The 21587-nt window shown below is 43.9% G+C and overlaps 1 protein-coding gene across 2 annotated transcripts in view; it reads left to right on the top strand.

Moving 5' to 3' along the window:
- ASB18 (ankyrin repeat and SOCS box containing 18) overlaps nucleotides 1-20472 on the top strand; it is a 70435-nt gene extending 49963 nt beyond the window's left edge. For both annotated transcript variants that reach the window (XM_087424522.1, XM_087424523.1), the window contains 2 exons: nucleotides 19417-19530; nucleotides 20287-20472. In XM_087424522.1, the coding sequence (XP_087280648.1) occupies nucleotides 19417-19530; nucleotides 20287-20472 (300 nt within the window). The remainder of the gene's footprint in view (nucleotides 1-19416; nucleotides 19531-20286) is intronic.
- Nucleotides 20473-21587: the final 1115 nt, after the last annotated feature.

Consider the following 21587-nt stretch of genomic DNA (forward strand, 5'->3'; position numbering starts at 1 on the left):
GGGCCGAGGGCAGGTGCAGGCTGGGGCCAGGTTTGATTCTGGAAGTTGTCAGGACAGGTGGGGCCCGGCCTGGAGGAGAGCTGGCAGGAGGGCAGAGCAGCACGCACGGATGTGGAGCCAAACTTGTTTTGCAGCTGCCGCTAGTTGACGAGAGTTGGATGCTTGTCTGGAATAAAGGGCTTTGCTGTCGTCTCTCTCCTCTGCCCCTCACCTGGAAGATGCATTCCGGAAACAGCATGAAGCCCCGTGTTATCTGTGTACAGGGAAGTACTGCTTTCCACATCCCACGTCTTTGAAGAGCACATTTCCGGCTGGACCCCAGAACAGAATGCTGGAGCCCCAAAGGGCCTGGGAGCGCACAAGTCCACTCTGATGGCCCGTGACCTACCAGAGTCACAGAGCTGCGAAGGACCAGCACCGGGACAGGACCCCGCATCCTCGGACTCAGCCACCCCTCCCCCACCTCTGTCATGGGCTTTCATCTGCGAGCCACCCTGACTCACTGCTCAGATTAAGTGGCCAGCTTTGTGTGTCCCTTGATGTCACCTGACGCCCTTCCGGGAGCACTTTCCATGTGCAGTCAGCCCGTGGGGCTAACGCGCTCTAGCTGCTCCAACCCTGTCCCTTCTCCGGTGCTGTTTCCCAAAGGCTCTTCTGTTCCCTACAGGGCAGAGGCCAGCAGCAACCAGTGGAAATGCACGTGCCAGCAGTCATGAATGATTCAAACTCAGACTTGCCCGTGACTCAGGGAGGTGCAGGGACAACACCAGCGATGAACAATGTCCCCCAAACCACATAGGCCGTGCTTCCCAACAGGCATCCCTAAAGCCCTTATTTATTCATTCAACAAACATTTCTAGGGAAGCGCTGTGCTTGGTGCTGGAGTTACAGTGATGAACAGGAGCATGCGTATTTCCTGCCCTCAGGGAGCTGCCGGTCATGTGGGTGAGATAGCCTTGACTCAGACAACGGTACACACCCATGCAAAGTTGCTGTGGTGAGAAGAGCGGCAATGCCAAGGCCCTCCGCACCCTGAAAGTGCCAAATAGGGGGCCTAACCTGACTGGGGGGTGGGGGGGAAGAGGTCTGAGGCCCCCCCCAGAGCACATGTTGAGTAAGCCCAGATCTGAAGGCTGAAGACATAGCTATGTGAAGAGGGGAGGAATGACCATGCAAAAAAGAACAGCACGGGCAAATGTCCTGGGGCAGAAGGAGGTTGCAACATGTGCAGTCAGAACGATGACCCAGTAGCCAGAGAGGAAAGGAAACAGCAGAAGGAGCCAGCTGAGCCGGGACCCTAGGCAGGGGCCTTGTTAAGGGCTTGAGCCTCTGTCTTAAGAACAATGGGAATCTATTGCATCATTTTAAGCAGAAAAGATGACAATCAAATGAGTGTCTGGGGATGATCTCTCTGCTCGAGTGTAGAGACACGCTGGGTAGGGGCTGATGGAAAACCACACTGTTGTGGCGATCCCGGTGAGGAATGCAGAGAGCTCGAACAAGGGGAAACGGAGGTTGATTGCGAGAAGGACAGATTCTAGAAACATCTGCAAATCTCCTGTCTTGCCTCACCTCTGGACATTTCCCATCCTGAAAACACAGACTTCAAGTGTTCGTGTTTTCTTTTTACCTAATTACAGAATTAGGTACAGTGACTTCCCCTTACTCCAGTTCCACAGGCAGAATCCTGGGAAGCAGTAGTCAAACACCAGGCTGCGTTTCCCGGCTCCCCCGAGCTGCGTGTGCGCCCCGGCCCCAGCGGGAGGGGGAGAAGAGCCGCAAAGAGCGGGCCTCTGCCGCTCTTGCTCTCGTTTTATTTCTCCATCTCCATATAGAGCAAAGCGCCTGTGTGATTCTTCCCGTTAATTTTCTTTCTGCCGCCTCATTAGCCGGGGAGCGCGTGGACTCTAATGACATCAGCATGTCAGGGTAATGTGGCAGCCGCCTCTCCGCAGACAGGAAGGAGGCAGCGGGGATTTCTAAACTGTGTTGGCGTAAAAATAATGAAGGCAGCAAGCTGCCTGGCAAAGCTGAGGGGGCGCAGAGCTGAGGGATCGGGGAGGGCCGGGGAGCCCCAGAGAGGTGGAACCGAGGAGAGACAGGAAATGAATTCCAGAGACAGGCAATAAGACTTTGTCACAGTCTGTGACCCAGGGAGGAGGGGGCCCAGGGGAGGAGGAGATGCTTTTGCTGAGGGAAGGCAGCTCTTCCCGGGGGGCTGGGGGACGTCTGTGTCGCATGCAGTCGCTGGGAACCATTTAACATTTTGCATGGAGAAGTGAGAGGGCCAATGGGAGGGTCCAGGTTAGCCTGAGGAAGGCCTGAAGAAGCCAGAACTGCCGAGGATACCATATAAATACAACCAGACTAGATCTGGAGGGCTCCAGGGTGAACCGCTCGTCTTAGTGGTGTGGTTTGCTCCCAACACAGAAGGGGGGCGATTGAAATCAGAGACTGCCATGCCCCGGGAAGTGGCATGGTAGTGGCCGCTTGTGTAAGCCAGAAATACTAACGTGTCAAGGGCACAGTGTGCCGTGGTGAGGGATGAGGTTTGGCGAGGCTGGGGAGGGAAGACCCACTCCGGCCTGGCTCTCCCTCTGTAGCCTGGTCTCCTGTGCTCACTCTCTCTCTCTCTCCTCTAAACCCCGCTTAAGCCTGACTTTGTGATGGTAATGGGTTGGGAAAAAACAGATTAGGGGTAGGGCAGGGACCAGAGGTGATCACTCTTACAATATTAATAAGATTACCAATTTTGAGAGGGCAGCTGCTCCTGTCTTCGTATTAAAATATCTGTGAAGACACAGACAACAGGAGGGAAGGAAGACAGACAGGGAGGGAGGGAGGGAGGGAGGGAAAGAAAGCAAACCCACAGCTCCAACAAGATGAGCTCATGTCTGAGTCGGGAAGAACCGACGTTCCTCTGCTCACAGCCATAAGTTTTCCGGCAATCAGTTACAAAAATTGAAGTCAGCCAGGCAGTAGAGGATGCCTGTGGAGATGCAGTAAAGCGCAGAGGCGGAAACCGAGGAAGCCAGGGGGCACAGCAACCTGCTGACTCTGCTGGGGAAAGGGTAGGAGGAAGAGGCTTCCTGGCAGAGCGCAGGTCACCAGGTGAATGGACAGACTGGGACAGGGCCTGGGCACCTCCCCATCAGCCTTCTTCCGCTGTGCCCTCCGCAGGCTCACCAGTGGACGGAGAACGGGGCCATGGACTTCCCCTGCATGTTGACGGAACCCGTGTCTGCATCTCGCCTTAATCAAACATGAATAAAGAGAAAAATAAATTGATTCATGGGGGGGAGCAGAAAATAAAAGTGGGACAGCACCCAGAGAATAGAGAGGAAATCCACACTCTCACCAGAAGACAGAAAAGATTTTCCGGAAAAAAATCTGAGAAATTGTGTGCCATCCTCTGTGGAGTGCAAGAAGACACAGCCTTTAAGTCTATAAAACACAACAGGTTAAGATGAGAAGTCAAAAGAATGCCATGAAAAGGAGGATGGAGGAGATAAGTTTATACCGAGAAAGGAAGAGCACGGTGGTAGATGAGATGACACGTTAAAGGAAGTAAAGGCAGAACTGATTCATAAAGAAAGAATCAAATCGGTAGTGTAAATGAGAGTTTTGTGCTATTTGCCTGTGTGCCCTCAGATCCAGTGCCTACTGTCCCTGTGTTCTCCTCTGTCTTGAGTGCAGCTAGCCCCTTCAAGCTAACAGTCCCATATCACCTGGCTTCTGACTGGGTCCACCTAAGGAGACCCCATAGGAAATGGGAGTGCAGAGGGAAAAAGAAGCCAGGGTATTTCTCCTCCTCTTTCTCTGCCTTGAGTAGCTTCTCCAGCAGCACCTGCATCTCCTCTGTGGCTCCGACACCCCAGATGACTCCTCCTCATAGTCACAGCCCCCACTGGGCAGCCCCTGACTTGGTTCCAGCCACCATCGTATCTCACACAACAAGAAGTGCAGAGGAAATGCTGGCTTCAGGATTGGTTGTTTCTTTGTCTGTCATGTCATCAAGGAACCAGATGCTTTGCAACATCAGTGAGTTAGCTTTGCCTTCAAAATGGCTCTACTTTTGGTCACAAGGTGGCTTCCAGCAACAACTGGCCCAACCAGCTTCCTTGTTCATATCCAGTTGCTTTTCTCTAGAAGCCCTGAGGAAGGCCTTCCTTGTGTTTCATTGGCCCTAGTTGGCTTAAACCTGCCCTTCCCTGAATGAGTAAATGGCAAGGGGGATGAAATTACCGTGATTGGATTAAATTAATCATTTGGAGTGTTGGGAAGTCAACCACAATGTCCACTATAAAGGACTAATGGTAAAAGCTCTTTTTAAGTGCAAAAAGAAAAGACCAAGAAACTGAAAGAGAAAGTGATGGTCATGAAGAACAGATAGCAAAGAGCCAACCCACAGATAAGTGATGTTACTGATGAAGAGCCTAGAACAAATGGATCAGAAATAATCATCAAAGATATACTAGAAGAAAACTTAGCTGCACTAATAGTCTTAACTTACAGAAGTCAAATGGATGTTCTCGGGGGGCGGAGTCAAGATGGGGGCGTAGGCAGACTCTGAACTCACCTCCTCCCGTGGACACAGCCAATTTACAACTACTCGTGGAAAAATTACCCCTGAGACAGAGCTGAAAACTGGATGAGGGGAACTCCTGCAGCAACGGACAATCCTAACTGGGGTGGAAGAGGCAGAGACTCCCTTCCGGAGAGGAAAAACGCCGCCTGCACAAGCCGTCAGCTTCACCGCTGCCGGGAGCAGCACACAGGTGCGCACCCTCCCTGGAGGTGCGGGGCCCTGAGCCGGGGAGCGCCCCCACTGTGGGCATTTTGTGGACCCAGCACAATCGAGACCAGCGGCATAATATCTGACTTTGCTGCTACTAAAGCATTGGGGAGCACCCCCAGAAAACCCGGTTCACAAAGAAACTAAAACTGGCTCTTAAAGGGCCCGCGCACAAACTCACCCCTTCCAGAAAGCATCCTAAAATCACCAGAAAGAAAGGTGCACAGTGCTTCGGTGACAAGAGACTCACCTAATAGGCCCTGAGTGCATCTCGGTGAGGGGTGAGACCTCTCCAGGGACTGGGACATTGGCGGCGGCCATTGTTGTGGCCTGGTGTGAGCGTGCTGACACAGACGCCATTGGAGTTCTCCCTGAGGCCTGCTAGCCCAGGGTCTGCTCCACCCGCTAGAGCACCGATTTAATCCAGCTCAGCCAGGGCAGGCAGCCCACCCTAGAGACTGGCCCCACCCAACAACAAGCCCTCAGGCAACTTGTTGGCCTGCATAGATTGGTGACTGGATTCTCTGCAGCCTGGCAACTGAGCTGACTTGAGCAGGGCAGGGTGTGCACAAGGAGCGGGTGGAGAGTGTGGGGTGGTGGCGGAGTGTGTGGGGCTCCCGCCGTGGAGAGACTGGGTCCGCTTGGGGAGGTCGGGGCGCTCACACGGGGCAGGACTGTGTTGACTGTGTGTGTGGACCTCTGGGCGGCAGGGCTTGTCAGCTGCAGAAGACTTGTGCTTTTCAAAGACCCACATAGGAGGTTTGCCCCACCTTCCAAAGCCTGAAACAATTGGGTGCTCCTGTGCCTGAGGCCAGCCCCACCCAGCTGCAATCCTCAGAGAGCTGACAAGAGACCTAATAGGCTAGAGGTTTACAGCAATTCTAAGGCCCTGAGCCTAACAACCTGCCACGGTGGGGGCCTACTCACTTAAAAGAAATACTGCAACACAAATGTGGTATTAGAACTTACAGCCAACTGTGCTGGGGCTCCCCACACCTGATAAAGAGACTGAAGGGCCCACAACAACTACAAGCAGCTGAGCATTACAACAGCTGGCCGGGAGCATAACTCAGCCTTCCCTGGGCGCCTATAGGGAGAGCTAACAGGCCACAATAGAAGGACACACGTAGCCCACATAGGGGCCACCCCTGGAACATTGAGAACTGAGGAAAGCACACTGGAAGCCTCCTAAGGCATCACTTACATAAGGTCACCTATCCAAGAGCAGGAGACGTAGCTGACCTACCTAATACGTAGACACAAGCACAGGGAAAGAGGCAAAATGAGGAGGCAAAAGAATACATTCCAAGTAAGGGAACAGGACAAAACCCCAGAAAAGGAACTAAGTGAAACAGAAATGAGCAACCTACCTGACAGAGAGTTCAAACTAAGAGTGTTAAGGATGCTCACTGATCTGGGGAGAAGAATAGATGAACTCAGTGAGAATGTCAACAAAGAGGGGCTGGCTCCGTGGCTTAGCGGTTAAGTGTGCGCGCTCTGATGCTGGCGGCCCGGGTTCGGATCCCGGGAGCGCCCCGAGGCACCACTTCTCCGTCCAACGTGAGGCCGAGTCCCACGTACAGCAACTAGAAGGATGTGAACCTATGACATACAACTATCTACTGGGGCTTTGGGGGGAAAAAACTGAATAAATAAAATCTTTAAAAAAAAAAAAAAAAAGACTGTCAACAAAGAAATGGAAGATATAAAAAAGAACCAATCAGAAATGAAGAATACAATACTGGAAATGAAAAACTCATTAGAGGGACTCAAAAGCAGAGTAGAGGATACAGAAGAATGGATCAGTGAGCTGGAAGAAAGACTAGAAGAAATTACCCAAGGTGAACAGGTAAAAGAGAAAAGAATTAAAAAGAGTGAGGACAGTCTAAGGGACCTCTGGGACAACATCAAGCGCACTAACATCCGTGTTATAGGTGTCCCGGAAGGAGAAGAGCGAGACAAGGGGGCAGAGAATCTATTTCAAGAAATAATAGATGAAAACTTCCCTAACCTAAGGAAGGAAACAGACTTCCAGGTACAGGAAGCACAGAGAGCCCCAAACAAGATAAACCCAAAGAGGCCCACACCAAGACACATCATAATCAAAATGTCCAGAATTAAAGATAAAGAGAGAATCCTAAAATCCGCAAGAGAATGTCAAGTTACATACAAAGGAAACCCCATAAGGCTATCAGCTGACTTCTCAGCAGAAACCTTACAGGCTAGAAGAGAATGGCACGATATATTTAAAGTGCTAAAAGGAAAAATCTTACAGCCAAGAATACTCTACCCAGCAAGGTTATCGTTCAAAATGGAAGGAGAGATCAAAATTTTCCCAGATAAGCAAAAATTAAAGGAGTTTGTCACCAAGAAACCAGTGTTACAAGAAATGTTAAAGGGACTGATTTAAGGGGAAGAGAGAAGACCACAAATAGGAAAAATTATCTATTTCCACGATTAGAACGTAATGGATACAAATGCACAAAAAAGAGGTTAGATATGATATCAAAAACATAAAAGGAGGGAGGAGGGTAGTTAAAGAGTACAGCTTTCAGACAGAGGTCAAACTAAAGTGACCATCAAGTCTGTATAGAAGAAGTAAGGAACAGAGAAGGACTACTAAAACACTGAGAAAAAAAAAAAAAGTTAAAAAATGGCAGTAAGTACATACTTATCAATAGCTACTTTAAACGTCAATGGACTAAATGCCCCAATTAAAAGGCATAGGGTGGCTGACTGGATAAAAAAAAAGACCCATATATATGCTGCATACAAGAGACTCACTTCAGACCTAAAGACACTCACAAACTGAAAGTGAAGGGATGGAAAAAGATACTCCACGCAAATGGCAATGAAAAGAAAGCTGGGGTAGCAGTACTCATATCAGACAAAATAGACTTTAAAACAAAAACTGTAAAAAGAGACAAAGAAGGGCATTACATAATGATCAAGGGAACAATCCAACAAGAGGATATAACACTTGTAAATATCTATGCACCCAATGTAGGTGCACCTAAATATATAAAGCAATTATTAACAGACATAAAAACAGAAATAGACAGTAACACAATAATAGTAGGGGACTTTAACACTCCACTTACACCAACGGATAGATCATCCAAACAGAAGATCAATAAGGAAACATTGGCCTTAAACGACACCTTAGAACAGATGGACCTAGTAGATATATACAGAGCATTCCATCCAAAACCGAAGAATACACGTTCTTTTCAAAGGCACATGGAACATTCTCCAGGATTGATCACATATTAGGCCACAAAACAAGTCTCCATAAATTTAAGAAGATTGAAATAATACCAAGCATCTTTTTCTGACCACAACGGTATGAAACTAGAAATCAACTATAGGAAGAAAATCAGAAAAGCCACAAATACATGGAGATTAAACAAAATGCTACTGAACAACGACTGGGTTAACGAAGAAATCAAAGAAGAAATCAAAAATACCTGGAGACCAATGAAAATGAAAATACGACATGCCAGAATTTATGGGATACAGCAAAAGCGGTTCTAAGAGGGAAGTTTATAGCGATACAGGCCTATCTCAACAAACAAGAAAAATCTCAAATAAACAATCTAAAAATGCACCTAAAGGAACTGGAAAAAGAAGAACAAACAAAGCCCAAAATCAGTAGAAGAAGGGAAATCATAAAAATCAGAGCAGAAATAAATGAAATAGAGACCAAAAAAACAATAGAAAAAACTAATAAAACCAAGAGCTGGTTCTTTGAAAAGATCAACAAAATAGACAAACCTTTAGCCAGACTCACCAAGAAAAAAGAGAAGGCACAAATAAGTAAAATCAGAAATGAAAGAGGAGAGGTTACAACAGACACCTCAGAAATACAAAAGATTATAAGAGAATACTATGAAAAACTATATGCCAACCAATTCGACAATCTGGAAGAAATGGATAAATTCTTAGAATCATACAACCTTCCAAAACTGGATCAAGAAGAAGTAGAGAATTTGAATAGACCAATCACCAGTAAGGAGATCGAAACAGTAATCAAAAACCTCCCCAAAAATAAAAGTCCAGGACCAGACGGCTTCCTGGTGAATTCTACCAAACATTCAAAGAAGACTTAATACCTATCCTTCTCAAACTCTTCCAAAAATTGAGGAGGGGGAAGCTCCTAACTCATTCTACGAAGCTGACATTACCCTGATACCAAAACCAGACAAGGACAACACAAAAAAGAAAATTACAGGCCAATATCACTGATGAACATCGATGCGAAAATCCTCAACAAAATACTAGCAAATCGCATACAACAATACGTTAAAAGATTATACACCATGATCAAGTGGGATTTATTCCAGGGATGCAGGGATGGTTTAACATTCGCAAATCAATCAACGTAATACACCACATTAATAAAATGAAGAACAAAATCACATGATCATCTCAATAGATGCAGAGAAAGCATTTGACAAGATCCAGCATCCATTTATGATAAAAACTCTGAATAAAATGGGTATAGAAGGAAAGTACCTCAACATAATAAAGACCATATATGAGAAACCCACAGCTAATATCATCCTCAATGGTGAAAAACTGAAAGCTATCCCTCTAAGAACAGGAACCAGACAAGGATGCCCACTGTCACCACTCCTATTTAACATAGTATTGGAAGTCCTAGCCAGAGCAATCAGGCAAGAGAAAGAAATAAAAGGGATCCAAATTGGAAAGGAAGAAGTGAAACTGTCACTATTTGCAGGTGACATGATTTTATATATAGAAAACCCTAAAGAATCCACCAGAAAACTTTTTAGAAGTAATAAACGAATATGGTAAAGTTGCAGGATACAAAATCAACATACAAAAATCAGTTGCATTTCTGTATACTAACAACGAAGTAGCAGAAAGAGAAATTAAGAATACCATCCCATTTACAATTGCAACAAAAAGAATAAAATACCTAGGAATAAACTTAACCAAAGAGGTGAAAGATCTGTACACCGAAAACTATAAAACATTTCTGAAAGAAATTGAAGAAGACACAAAGAAATGGAAAGATATTCCGTGCTCTTGGATTGGAAGAATTAACATAGTTAAGATGTCCATACTTCCTAAAGCCATCTATAGATTCAATGCAATCCCTATCAAAGTTCCAACAACATTTTTCACTGAAATAGAACAAAGAATCCTAAAATTCATATGGAACAACAAAAGACCCCGAATAGCTAAAGGAATCCTGAGAAAAAAGAACAAAGCTGGAGGTATCACACTCCCTGATTTCAAAATATACTACAAAGCTATAGTAACCAAAACAGCATGGTACTGGCACAAAAACAGACACACAGATCAATGGAATAGAATCGAAAGCCCAGAAATAAACCCACACATCTATGGACAGCTAATCTTTGACAAAGGAGCCAAGAACATAGATTGGGGAAAAGAAAGTCTCTTCAACAAATGGTGTTGGGAAAACTGGATAGCCATATGCAAAAAAATGAAAGTAGACCCTTACCTTACACCATGCACAAAAATTAACTCCAAATGGATTAAAGACTTGAATGTAAGACCTGAAACTGTGAAAGTTCTAGAAGAAAACAGAGGCAGTACGCTCTTCGACATCGGTCTTAGCAGCATCTTTTCAAACACCACATCTGACCGGGCAAGAGAAACAATAGAAAAAATAAACAAATGGGACTACATCAAACTAAAAAGCTTCTGCACAGCAAAGGAAACCATCAACAAAACGAAAAGACAACCTAACAATTGGGAGAAGATATTTGCAAACCATACATCTGATAAGGGCTTAATCTCCAAAATATATAAAGAACTCATGCATCTCAACAACAAAAACTACCAACCCAATTAAAACATGGGGAAAAGACCTGAACAGACATTTCTCCAAAGAAGATATACAGATGGCCAAGAGACACATGAAAAGATGTTCAAAATCACTAACTATCAGGGAAATGCAAATCAAAACTACAATGAGATATCACCTCACGCCCGTCAGAATGGCTATAATTAACAAGACAGGAAACAACATGTGTTGGAGAGGATGTGGAGAGAAGGGAACTCTCATACACTGCTGGTGGGAGTGCAAACTGGTGCAGCCACTATGGAAAACAGTATGGAGATTCCTCAAAAAATCAACGATAGAACTACCATATGATCCAGCTATTCCACTGTTGGGTATTTATCCAAAGAACTTGAAAATATCAATTTGCAAAGGTACATGCACCCCTGTGTTCATTGCAGCCTTATTCACAATAGCCAAGACTTGGAAGCAACCTAAGTGCCCATCAAGGGACGAATGGATAAAGAAGCTGTGGTATATATACACAATGGAATACTACTCAGCCATAAGAAACGACGAAATCCAGCCATTTATGACAACATGGATGGACATTGAGGGTATAATGCAAAGTGAAATAAGTCAGAGGGAGAAGGCCAAATACCGCATGATTTCCTTCACTAAGTAGTAGATAATAACAACAATAAACAAACACATAGGGACAGAGATTGGATTGGTGGTTACCAGAGGGGAAGGGGGGAGGGAGGAGGGTGAAAGGGATAATTCGGTGCATGTGTGTGGTGATGGGTTGTAATTAGTATTTTGGTGGTGAACATGATGTAGTCCATGCAGAAATAGAAGTACAATGATGTACACCTGAAATTTTTGCAATGTTATAAACCAATGTTACTGCAATAAACAAAAATTAAAAAAAAAAAATGGATGTTCTCTGCAAATCAATGGTGGGAGACACATTCCTATGTACATTCCAGCAAAAATGTTCTAAAAAGGCATGGAAAAACCTTGCAAGGTATCCCCAAGCAAAAAACAAGTTATTCATAAAGGAATAAAAATCAAGCTGGACTCAGATTTTTCTACTGCAATATTATCATAAGACAATGAAATATCATCTACAGATCTTTAAAGGAAAAGTTTAGACACTAGAATTTTAGACTCAGATAGCTTTCATTTGGATGGCAAGAGAAAGACACTTTCAGATATCAAGGGCTCATAAGACATGCCTTTCTAATGCATTTTTTAAAAGAAAAAACATACTTTTATTTATTTGATTATTTATCCAACAAACATTTATTGAGCACCAGCCATGTGCCAGCAACATACTAGATGATAGGATACATGAGTGAACAGATCAGGAGAAAAGTATTCCTGTCCTCCTGGAGCTTACAGTCTGATGGGGAAGGCAGACATTAAATAATGAGCAGAATAAACAGGCCAATAACATGATAAGGACTACAGAGAGATGAAACAGGGCAGGAGGCAGTTGCAGTTTTAAGTCGGGTACTTAGGGTGGGTGGCTTTTGAGTAAAGACTTGAGAGAGGTAAGGGAATCAGCTATGCAGATGTCCAGGTGAGGAGCAGTCCAGCAGACGAGCGGCCAGTCTGTGGCCCTAAGACTGGAGTGGACTCGACCTGTGAGTGGAACAAGGGATCAGTGTGGCTGAAGGTGGAGAGAGCTGGTGGGACAGTAGGAGATGAGATCAGAGTGGGGGGGGTGCAGATGGTTTGGGGTCTTGTAGGACATTGTAATGACTTGGGCCATGGGAGGGGTTGCAGCAGAGGAGTGGTATGAGCTGACTAACATTTTATAAGGATGCTTCTGGCCCCCATGCTGAGAAAATACATGAGGAGGAGGAGAAGAGAAGTGGAGAGACAAGTTAGGAAGCTGTTGCCATGACCCACATGAGGGATGATGGTGGTGTGGACAAGGGAGATGGTCTGATTCTGGATATGTTTTGAAGGTAAAGCCAACAGGATTTCTTGACAGATTGGATATGGGATGTGAGAGAAAGAGAGGAGTCAAAGATGACTCCAAGGCTTTTAGCCTAAGAGACTGGAAGGATGGGTTTGCCATCAGCTGAGATGGGGATGATTATGGGTAGAGCATGTTTGGGGTCTGGAGGAGGTTCAGGAGTTCAGTTTTTGATGTTAAGTGTGAGATACAGCCAAGTGCAGATATCAAGTAAACAGCTGGCTATTCAAGCCCAGAGTTTGAGAGCAAGAGATTTGACTGACCTAGAGATATACTTTTGAGGGTCAGTGGCATATGGCTGGTATTTAAAGCCAGGAAACTGCATGAGATCACCAGGGAGGGAGAGTACATGGAGAAGAGGAATGAGGACTGAATGCGTTCCAACATAGAGAAGACAGAGAGATGAGAGAGCAGCTGAGGAGCTCTGAGTAGGAGCAACCAATGAGGGAGGTGAAGAAATAAGAGAGTGGAAGCCAAGTGAAGAACATGTCAAATTGGAGGACGTGACTAACTGTGTCAGACGGGCTGATACATCGTGAGAGGAGGCAGAGCACTGACCACCACACATAGCCAGATCGTTGTGGCTCTTGGCAAGGGCAGTTTGGGTGGAGTGGTGGGGGCTAAACACCAAATGGGATGGAAGTACAAAGTTGACAAAGAGGTGATGTGAAAGACTATCTCAGGAATGGGAAACTCAATCTGCAGATTCTCTCAACTCTGCCTCCTAAATATCTCCCAAATCTTTCTCCTCTTTCCTTCCTGACTGCCACCAGCTGAGTGTAGGCCACCACCATCTCTCCCCTAGATTACAGAAACATCCTCTTAGCTGGGCTCTCTGCCTCCAATATGGCCCCTCTACACTCTTCGCAACATTGCAACCATTGTGATATTTCTAAAACTGAAACCTGATCCTGTCACTCCTCCACTCATAACTCCCCGTGCCCTCAAGATAAAGTCCAGCCTCCTTATCATGGCTTCGCCAGTCTATTCTCGCTACTCCCCATGTCAAACTCATGCCCCAGCCAACATTTTTGGTTCCTTTTCACCTCCCAAGTTTGGCAGATGTTTTCTCCACCCAAAACACTCTTGTCCTCAGAATACTCCAAACCTTGTATAACTCCTACTCCATAGTCAGGTCTTAGCTGGAAGGTCACTTCCTCCAGAAATCTTTCCCTGACAAACTCACCACCCCATTGCAAATCCAGGTCTGAGTTAGGTGCCATTTCTGGCACCTTGTGATTCCCCCACCATAGTACCGTGCCACCTGTATATTATTATTATTATTTGGGACTGTATTATTTGAGACAGTAAAATTCTGTGAAGGCAGGGCTTGCCATTGTATCACACAGACTCAACACGATCCCTGGCTTCTAGTAGGAGCTTGATAAATATCTGTGGAATGAATGGCTTAAAGGACAGAGGGTGAGCATATGACCCGGTTAAAATAGAGACACGTAACTGTAAGGCAGGTTATAAAACTAACTGCAAATACCAAAAATTATTTCTAAAGGAGATATATAACATAAAATATAATCTCATAATAATCATAATCTGGAACCAAAACTCCAGATGTTTTTAAGAAGGAAGAATTATTGGTTATGAGAGATGTGAGAAAAGGGATAATGGCACATCTAGAACACAAAAGCTACTATTTAGATATTTAGAGAAATGTAGGTCAATATTTTTTATTTTGAAGGTAACCACTAGTCGAATTTTAAATGATACATACTTCCAAAATATAAAAGATCTATACAAAGAAAATGCAAACCTGTATAACATAAATCAGACAACAAAGGAAACAAGAAGCATAAAAAATCATAGAGAATAAAAAGATATAGAAATAAGACCAAATAGATTGTTTATAACAATAAATATAAGTTTCTTAAACTACTCTATTACTGATACAGACTCTCAAACACTTTAAAACAAAGTGAAACAAAAGGTTAAAATTAAAGAGTGGGCAGAGGTAATTCTAGCAAAAACAAACTAAAAATAAAATGATGTGTTGACATCAACACGCAACATAGGCGAATTCCAGGGAAATGCACAAAATGAGAAGAGAAGATTTATTTGACATTGATAGAGGATACAGTCCATAGGGAAGAGATAACCATTATGAACCTTATGTGCCAACTAAGATTATGTTAAAATGGAGAAACTTACTGAAAAATAATCATTCTAGGTGATTTTTGATTTATTTCTCAGTCTTTCACAGATCAAGTGGGCCAAAAAAAATGTATTGAAGCTTCAAATCATAAATATGACAAGCATATGTTGAACTTTGAACGTTGCAAACAGAATACAACTTCTGGTGCTCCAAAAGAAACATTGTTTAAGGCTTTACTGCAACACACTAGAAAATTAGTAGTAAAAAGTTCATTTTTAGAAATAACATTTTGAAAATTGCATAGCACACTCCTAAATAACTACTACACCAATAGTTATTTAATTGCAGACTATTTTAGAAAGAAAGACAGTGAGAACACTGTGCCTCAAAACTTATGGCTATGACCATACCTCTGTTCAATGAAAATCCATACCATTTTAAAAGTTGCTTTTATTATGACTCAAGGAAAAAAATGTTACTAAATTAACTGAGCAGTCAATCCAAGGAGTTGGAAAGAGAAACAAAGATTAATAATCTGGGATTAATAATCCCAGAGAAAAGGATCAATAATCCCAGAGAAAGGGATTAATAATGATAAAGGCAAAAATTATTGGATTAGAATATTTTTAAAGAGAACTGATCAACAAAATCCAGTAACTGATTCCTTGAAAAAAATAATTAAAATATACAAAAATAATTAAAATAGACAAAATTCCCACAAGACTAAACATGAAAAAACATTGGAAATACAATTACAGTGAATTTCAAATGAGAAGGGGTGCTTATTCCTAGATACAGTGGCGATATCTCCTGTCCAGATTTACTCTCCACCCGCATGGACACCTCTACAAGGCAACTGGCCCTCTGTCTTCCTGGGTTTTGCCAGTGCAGTCTCCCAGGAGCAGGGGGAGGAAGGAGAGTGAGGTCAGAGGATGTATTCACTTGCCTCGTCTGCTTCAAGCTGGCTGTGTGTCCTCCACCAAGGATCACTGCTCCTGGTAAGACAGCCCACCCGACTCGCCACCCTGCAGGCCCAGAGGTGGAAATAGCTCTGCTACCAGCCTCACTGTCCCCTGTAGTTCCCCTGCACTCATACCTGGCTAAATAGCCCCTGTATCAATAAACCCCCCTGGAATAATCCTGTATGTAACGTGACATTGACATTGATGGAGGATACAGTCCTGTATCAATAAACCCTCCTGGAATAATCCTATATGTAACGTGACATTGACATTGATGGAGGATACAGTCCTCTATCAATAAACCCTCTTGGAATAATCCTATATGGAACGTGCATCTGTTTCCTCTTGGAGTCCTGACTGATACATATGCAGTGCTAAATTTCTTTAAAATGAAGATTGTTTTGCAGGAAAACATAGACTAACAAAATTGATTCAAGATGAAATCAAAACCAAATGTACCAGAAGCAGAGAGGGGCCAAGCGAATACATCCTCTGGCCTCACTCTCCTTCCCTCTCCCTGCTGCTGGGAGACTGCATTGGTGAAACCCGGGAAGAAATTGAAAATATCAAGTTATTATCTGCAACTAAAGGCCAGACTTAGACAATATCAAATGCAAGATCTATCATGCCTTCTTAATTCCAATAATTATCTTCTTTTTAAAATCTTCCAGAGTATTAAAAAGATAGAAATTTTCTCCAATAGTTTTACTAAATTAACATAAAGGGATATTAAAACCTGACAATAATAGCTCAAAAAACTAAAACTATAAACCAAATTTAGTTATTAAAAGAGATGCAAAAATCTTAGCAAATTGAGTCTGCCATTATATTCAGAAGAATAGCCAAATAGAGTCTGTTTTATGAAGGCAAAAATGGGTCAATATTGGAAAATCTTTTTGTATCAACTTGGTTAGAAAAAGCCAAAATTTGGGGCCGGCCCTGTGGCTTGGCAGTTAAGTGCGCGCGCTCCACTGCTGGCGGCCCGGGTTCGGATCCCGGGCGTGCACCGACACACTGCTTCTCCAGCCATGCTGAGGCCGCGTCCCTCATACAGCAACTAGAAGGCTGTGCAACTATGACACACAACTATCTACTGGGGCTTTGGGGGAAAAATAAATAAATAAAATTAAAAAAAAAAAAAGAAAAACCCAAAATTAAGTTAAATCCTAAAATTTGTAGTAACCTAGGAATAGAAAGATATTTCCTTAACTTAGAATAGAGTATCTATGTGAAACTAATATCCAAGATTATATTTATGGTGAAACATTAGAGACAATCCTATTAAAATTAGGAATAAGATGATGATGCCTGCCATCAATATTGTTATTTAACATTGAATTATAAAGCTCTAGCCAATATAATAAGACAAGAAAAATAAATAAGAAATGTTAATATTGAGGATGAGAAAAAATCATTATTTGCAAAAATGACTGTCTACCTGAACAATAACTTTAATAAATAAAATGTACTTACAAATCAATGGAAAAAAAGTGAACACACTATAGGAAAAATGAGCAAATGACATAATTTAGTAATTCACAAAAGAAGAAAGACAAATGGTCAACCAAAAGTAAATACTGCATATCAAATTTAAATAATTAATGAGATGGTTTACCTTAGGGAGAAAGAGACACTTTTATACCCAAGTCTCCAAAAAGTGTACCACTTTACACACTTACAATTTGGTGGTATGTTTTAAAAGTTAAAATGTACGTACTCTTTGACCCTGCAATTGTACTTCCAGGAATTCATTGTAAGTATCTAAATAAGAATGGTTGGGGGCAGAAGGAGATAGAATTATGTTCAAGGATGCTCCTTGTTTATAATATCAAAAAATATTGAGGCAACTTACAATAGTTAATTCATTGAATACATTGTGATACATTCATAAAAATATATGGCCACTAAAAATGGTGTTAAAATGCTCATTTATAATATTTGAATTGTTCACAATCTTTTTTGAGGGAACAAAAATCAAGTTTCAAAATAATATGCAAAGCATTAGCCCTTTTTGTTATATATATTAATTTTTGTCTAAATGCATAAAACAGTGTACACAAAATGTTAATAGTAGTTATCTCTGAACAAAGAAATATTAATTTTTTTATTTTGCTTTTCTGTATTTTAAAGGGGTGTGAGATATGAAAGAAGCTAGGCAAGTTGTAAAAGGAGCAATCAACTGAGTGATTTAAACACTTTTTTCTATGTGACTCTGTGTTCAGGGAGCCTCAGTGAGCACAGTCAGGCTGGGCTTGCTTTGGCTCTGACCATTGTCTGCCATAGATATTTGGTGCCTGATCTGAGAAAAATTATTTGACCTCAGTTTTCTCAACCAAGAAATAAGAAGAACAATTTTACACTTGGTAAATCTTAAACCTCAAGAGCAGAGAACTATGATGTTGCCCTGTCCCTCCCCAAAATCAAATCTGAATTTGATCAACTTCTAAGTCCAACTGCTAATTTACAGAAAGCAGAGAAAGAGCAGCATGTTCAAAAACCCCACAGGGATACAGTCAGCAAAATCCCAACCATGGGAAACTCTCTAGGACAAATGACCCCGTTTCTTCAACAAGTAAATCACATGAAACAAAAAAGAGAGATCTAAAAATACATATCAACCAATCTCATCGTGTTGGTCTTATTTGGATTTTTATTCAAATAAATTATTTTTTCTAACATAATGGCATTTAAGAGAAATTTGTGAATTTAAACACTGATTATATATTAGATGATACTAAGAAACTATTTTTAATTTCTCAGCTATTATAATGATACTGTGTTTATGTTTCTTCTAAAGGGTCCTTTAAGAGATACCCTGAAATATTCACAGTTTAAATGACAGGATACATTGAATTTGCTTTAAAATAATAGTAGGAGGAGGGGATCAGGGTGTGGATGGGGCAGGATTGACCATGGGTTGATGGTGGGTACATGGGGACTTATCATACCATTTGGTCTACTTTTCTGTACATTCAAATTTCTCCATAACAAAAAGCTTATTTTTAAAAAGTGAATTGTGGGCCAGCCCCAGTGGCTTAGTGGTTAAGTTCAGCACGCCACTTCGGCAGCCCAGGTTTGGTTCCTGGGCATGGACCTATACCACTCATCTGTCAGTGGCCATGCTGTGACAGCGGCTCACATACAAAATAGAGGAAGATTGGCACAGATGTTAGCTCAGGGAAAATCTTCCTCAGCAAAAAAACAGTGACTTGTTCCCATCTTTATGATGAAGCTGATGGACTTGAATTATAAATTGGCAAATAAGAAAATAGGAATCCTTTGCCAGTGGGGACTGTGAAAATAAAATGAAAAGGCAAAGTCAAGAGGAAATTCAACAGCCAAGCAATTCTTCTCCCCCAATTTCCCGACATATTAGAAAATTGAGGTAAGAGATTGGGAACACCAGCCTTGGGCCACACTTCTTCCCAGCAGAACCGCATTCCCTTTCTCTGAGCAGCTCTCCAGAAGTCAAGAGAGCCTGCCGAGCCAGCGGCACATTCCTCCTGGGAACTTGAACACGTAGCACTTTGCCCAGACTTTCCATAGTGATAAGATGGCCCCTTGCAGAGCGCTGCCTTGTGCTCATCTGTGAACCCCTGTGGCCCTCCAGCAACCCTGTTGTACCGTTACTGTGATTGCTCTTGTTCCCTGTGACTGAGGCATGAGGAGGTCACACAGCCAGGAAGTGGCAGAAGTGGGTGGATCCAGATACACCCCCATCTCCTTACCCTCTCCCCACATGGACCCCAACCCAGTCAGCCTGAACCTCGTCTCCCCATCTCCCACCAGGTGCTGAAGACCTGCGCGCCAGTCCCTGCCGTCATCGAGGTGCTCTTCAACTCCTACCCTCAACTCCGCGTGTCGGAGTCCTGGAAGGAGGTGATTCCCGAAGAAGTGTTTCAGGTAAGGAAGCTGCCCTTCCTTCCCCCTGAGTACAAAATCCTTGTCTGTTTCTGCTTACCCGTGGGTGGAGTTCTGTACTAATATCCAAGTTAGTATAAACCATCTGAAGATGGAAAGAGAAAGGGAAATTGGGGGCGTATTGGAGTATTTCTAATTTTCTCCTGGAGGCTCAGTAATCACGCAGCCGAGAGCCTGTTATTAGAGTTGACCCCCACTGGCTTGAGGAATGTCAGGGCTCCATTAACCAGTGTCCAGAGAAGGGTGGGCGGTAGAGGTTCTGGCTCCTGTGTGTCCTTCATCTGCTTACAGCTTAAGACATGACCAGGCAGCTGTGGGCACTACAGCTGTGCACAACACAGTCCACAGGTGGCTGTCGACTGAGAAAGAGAACATTTTTTTCCTGGAAGATTTCCCCTCGTGTTTCACTGACTTGAGTCCCATGCACATTACTGAACAGCAGATGTGCTGAGCAGAGGAGCTAGGGCAGAGCAGAATTCGAGGAGATTACCTATATTATCTGAAATCACCCAAAACGGAGTTCTCTCAGACTTGGCAAGAACTGCCCCTTAGAAAAGTACACAGACCCTCCTGGTGGAGGATGCTTCATCCAAACGGTGCTTCCCCCTATAATGGGATTATATCCGGTATCAGGTAGCGTGGAAAGGATTGACTGTGCAATAGGGGGTCTTCTGCTAGGACAGAAATGTCTGTTGGTTCCATGTGCACAGGTTGATGTTCCACCCACCTTCCTTTCAGATGCACCAGCCTTTCTACAAGTCTTTCTTTGCCTTGGCCCACACCCCACGCTGTCTGCAGCATCTCTGCCGCTGTGCCATACGGAAATTATTTGGCAAAAAGTGCTTTTACCTCATACCCCTGCTACCATTGCCGAAGTCCCTGCAAAATTATCTCCTTTTGGAGCCGGAGGGTGTTTTGCACTGAAAACCAGAGCATTTGGACCAAGGCTCATGTCCTCGTCTTTTCCTTCCCCAGCGGCTGTATGGTGAGGAGAGCGCCCTGCATGGGCCCCCCGGCTCTCCTTGGCGGACACACAGACCTCACCGAGCTTTGCGTTCACCTCAGAATGGAACTGGTAATAAAAGCCCTTTCTGCCTCTCAGGGTTGCTCGTGAGGATCAAAATTGTGAATATCATAGTACTTGTATCAGAAAGTACCTTTTACCGAAAGTTGAACTAAAAAGTATACATATTTTTTCAAGGTGTGTCTCTTGCCCCCAATGGGTTAGCAACGTGCATGCTGCCCCCCAGCCTCAGACCCTCTGCCTTATGGGAAATGTCCCACCCCTCCTGGAGCCCAGCCGCCTGGAAAGACTGTCCCCAGCACATGACAGACGTACACACTGAGAGAGGACACCTGCTTCCATGACAAGAGCACCTCCCCAGGAGCCCACTGGTCTTCCCAGCGTGTGACCATCCAAAGCTCCCTAGAGGACAGTGGAGCGGTGGGGAGACGCACATTCTGATCCTTGTGAGTCTTCTATCTGACCCCCTCACCAAGCCCAACTGATCCAGCTCTGGGGGATAGTCCAGAAGCCAGATGCTGGGAGAAGACACAGGTTGATACAGGTTGTATTGGCTCGGCTGAACATCCGTAACAGGAGAGATGTTCTAAAGGTCTAGGACTGTATTAACCACGTCTTCTATTTTCTCTATGCTGCTGCTTTGACATCTGGGGCCTTGCTGACTGACCCTGGAGGGGCTGCCCCCGCCCCCAGAAAGAGCCAATTCTTAGAGACAGTAAACAACTCGCCCCCAAGTGTGCTTTTCAAATGCAAACCAACCAACCCAGAACTCATACCCAACCACCTCCTTCATTGGACTCTCACACTCCAGGCCACAGTCCACCCCAGGGCCACGTACCAGACAAGTGGGGACAGCCCCTCGGCCGCAGAGCCCCCTGAAATTATTCAAACTAGCCAATCCTAAACCTGTCTGTCCTGCCTCACCCGTTCCTTCCGTGGAAACCACGATAAAGGCTCTTGCCCACATCCCCTCCCCCACCTTCTGACCAACCCTGGTGCTTCCCCATGTGGCTTC

Source organism: Ceratotherium simum, chromosome 37 (assembly GCF_057802395.1).
Source record: "Ceratotherium simum simum isolate JZ-2026a chromosome 37, ASM5780239v1, whole genome shotgun sequence".
NCBI lineage: Eukaryota > Metazoa > Chordata > Mammalia > Perissodactyla > Rhinocerotidae > Ceratotherium > Ceratotherium simum.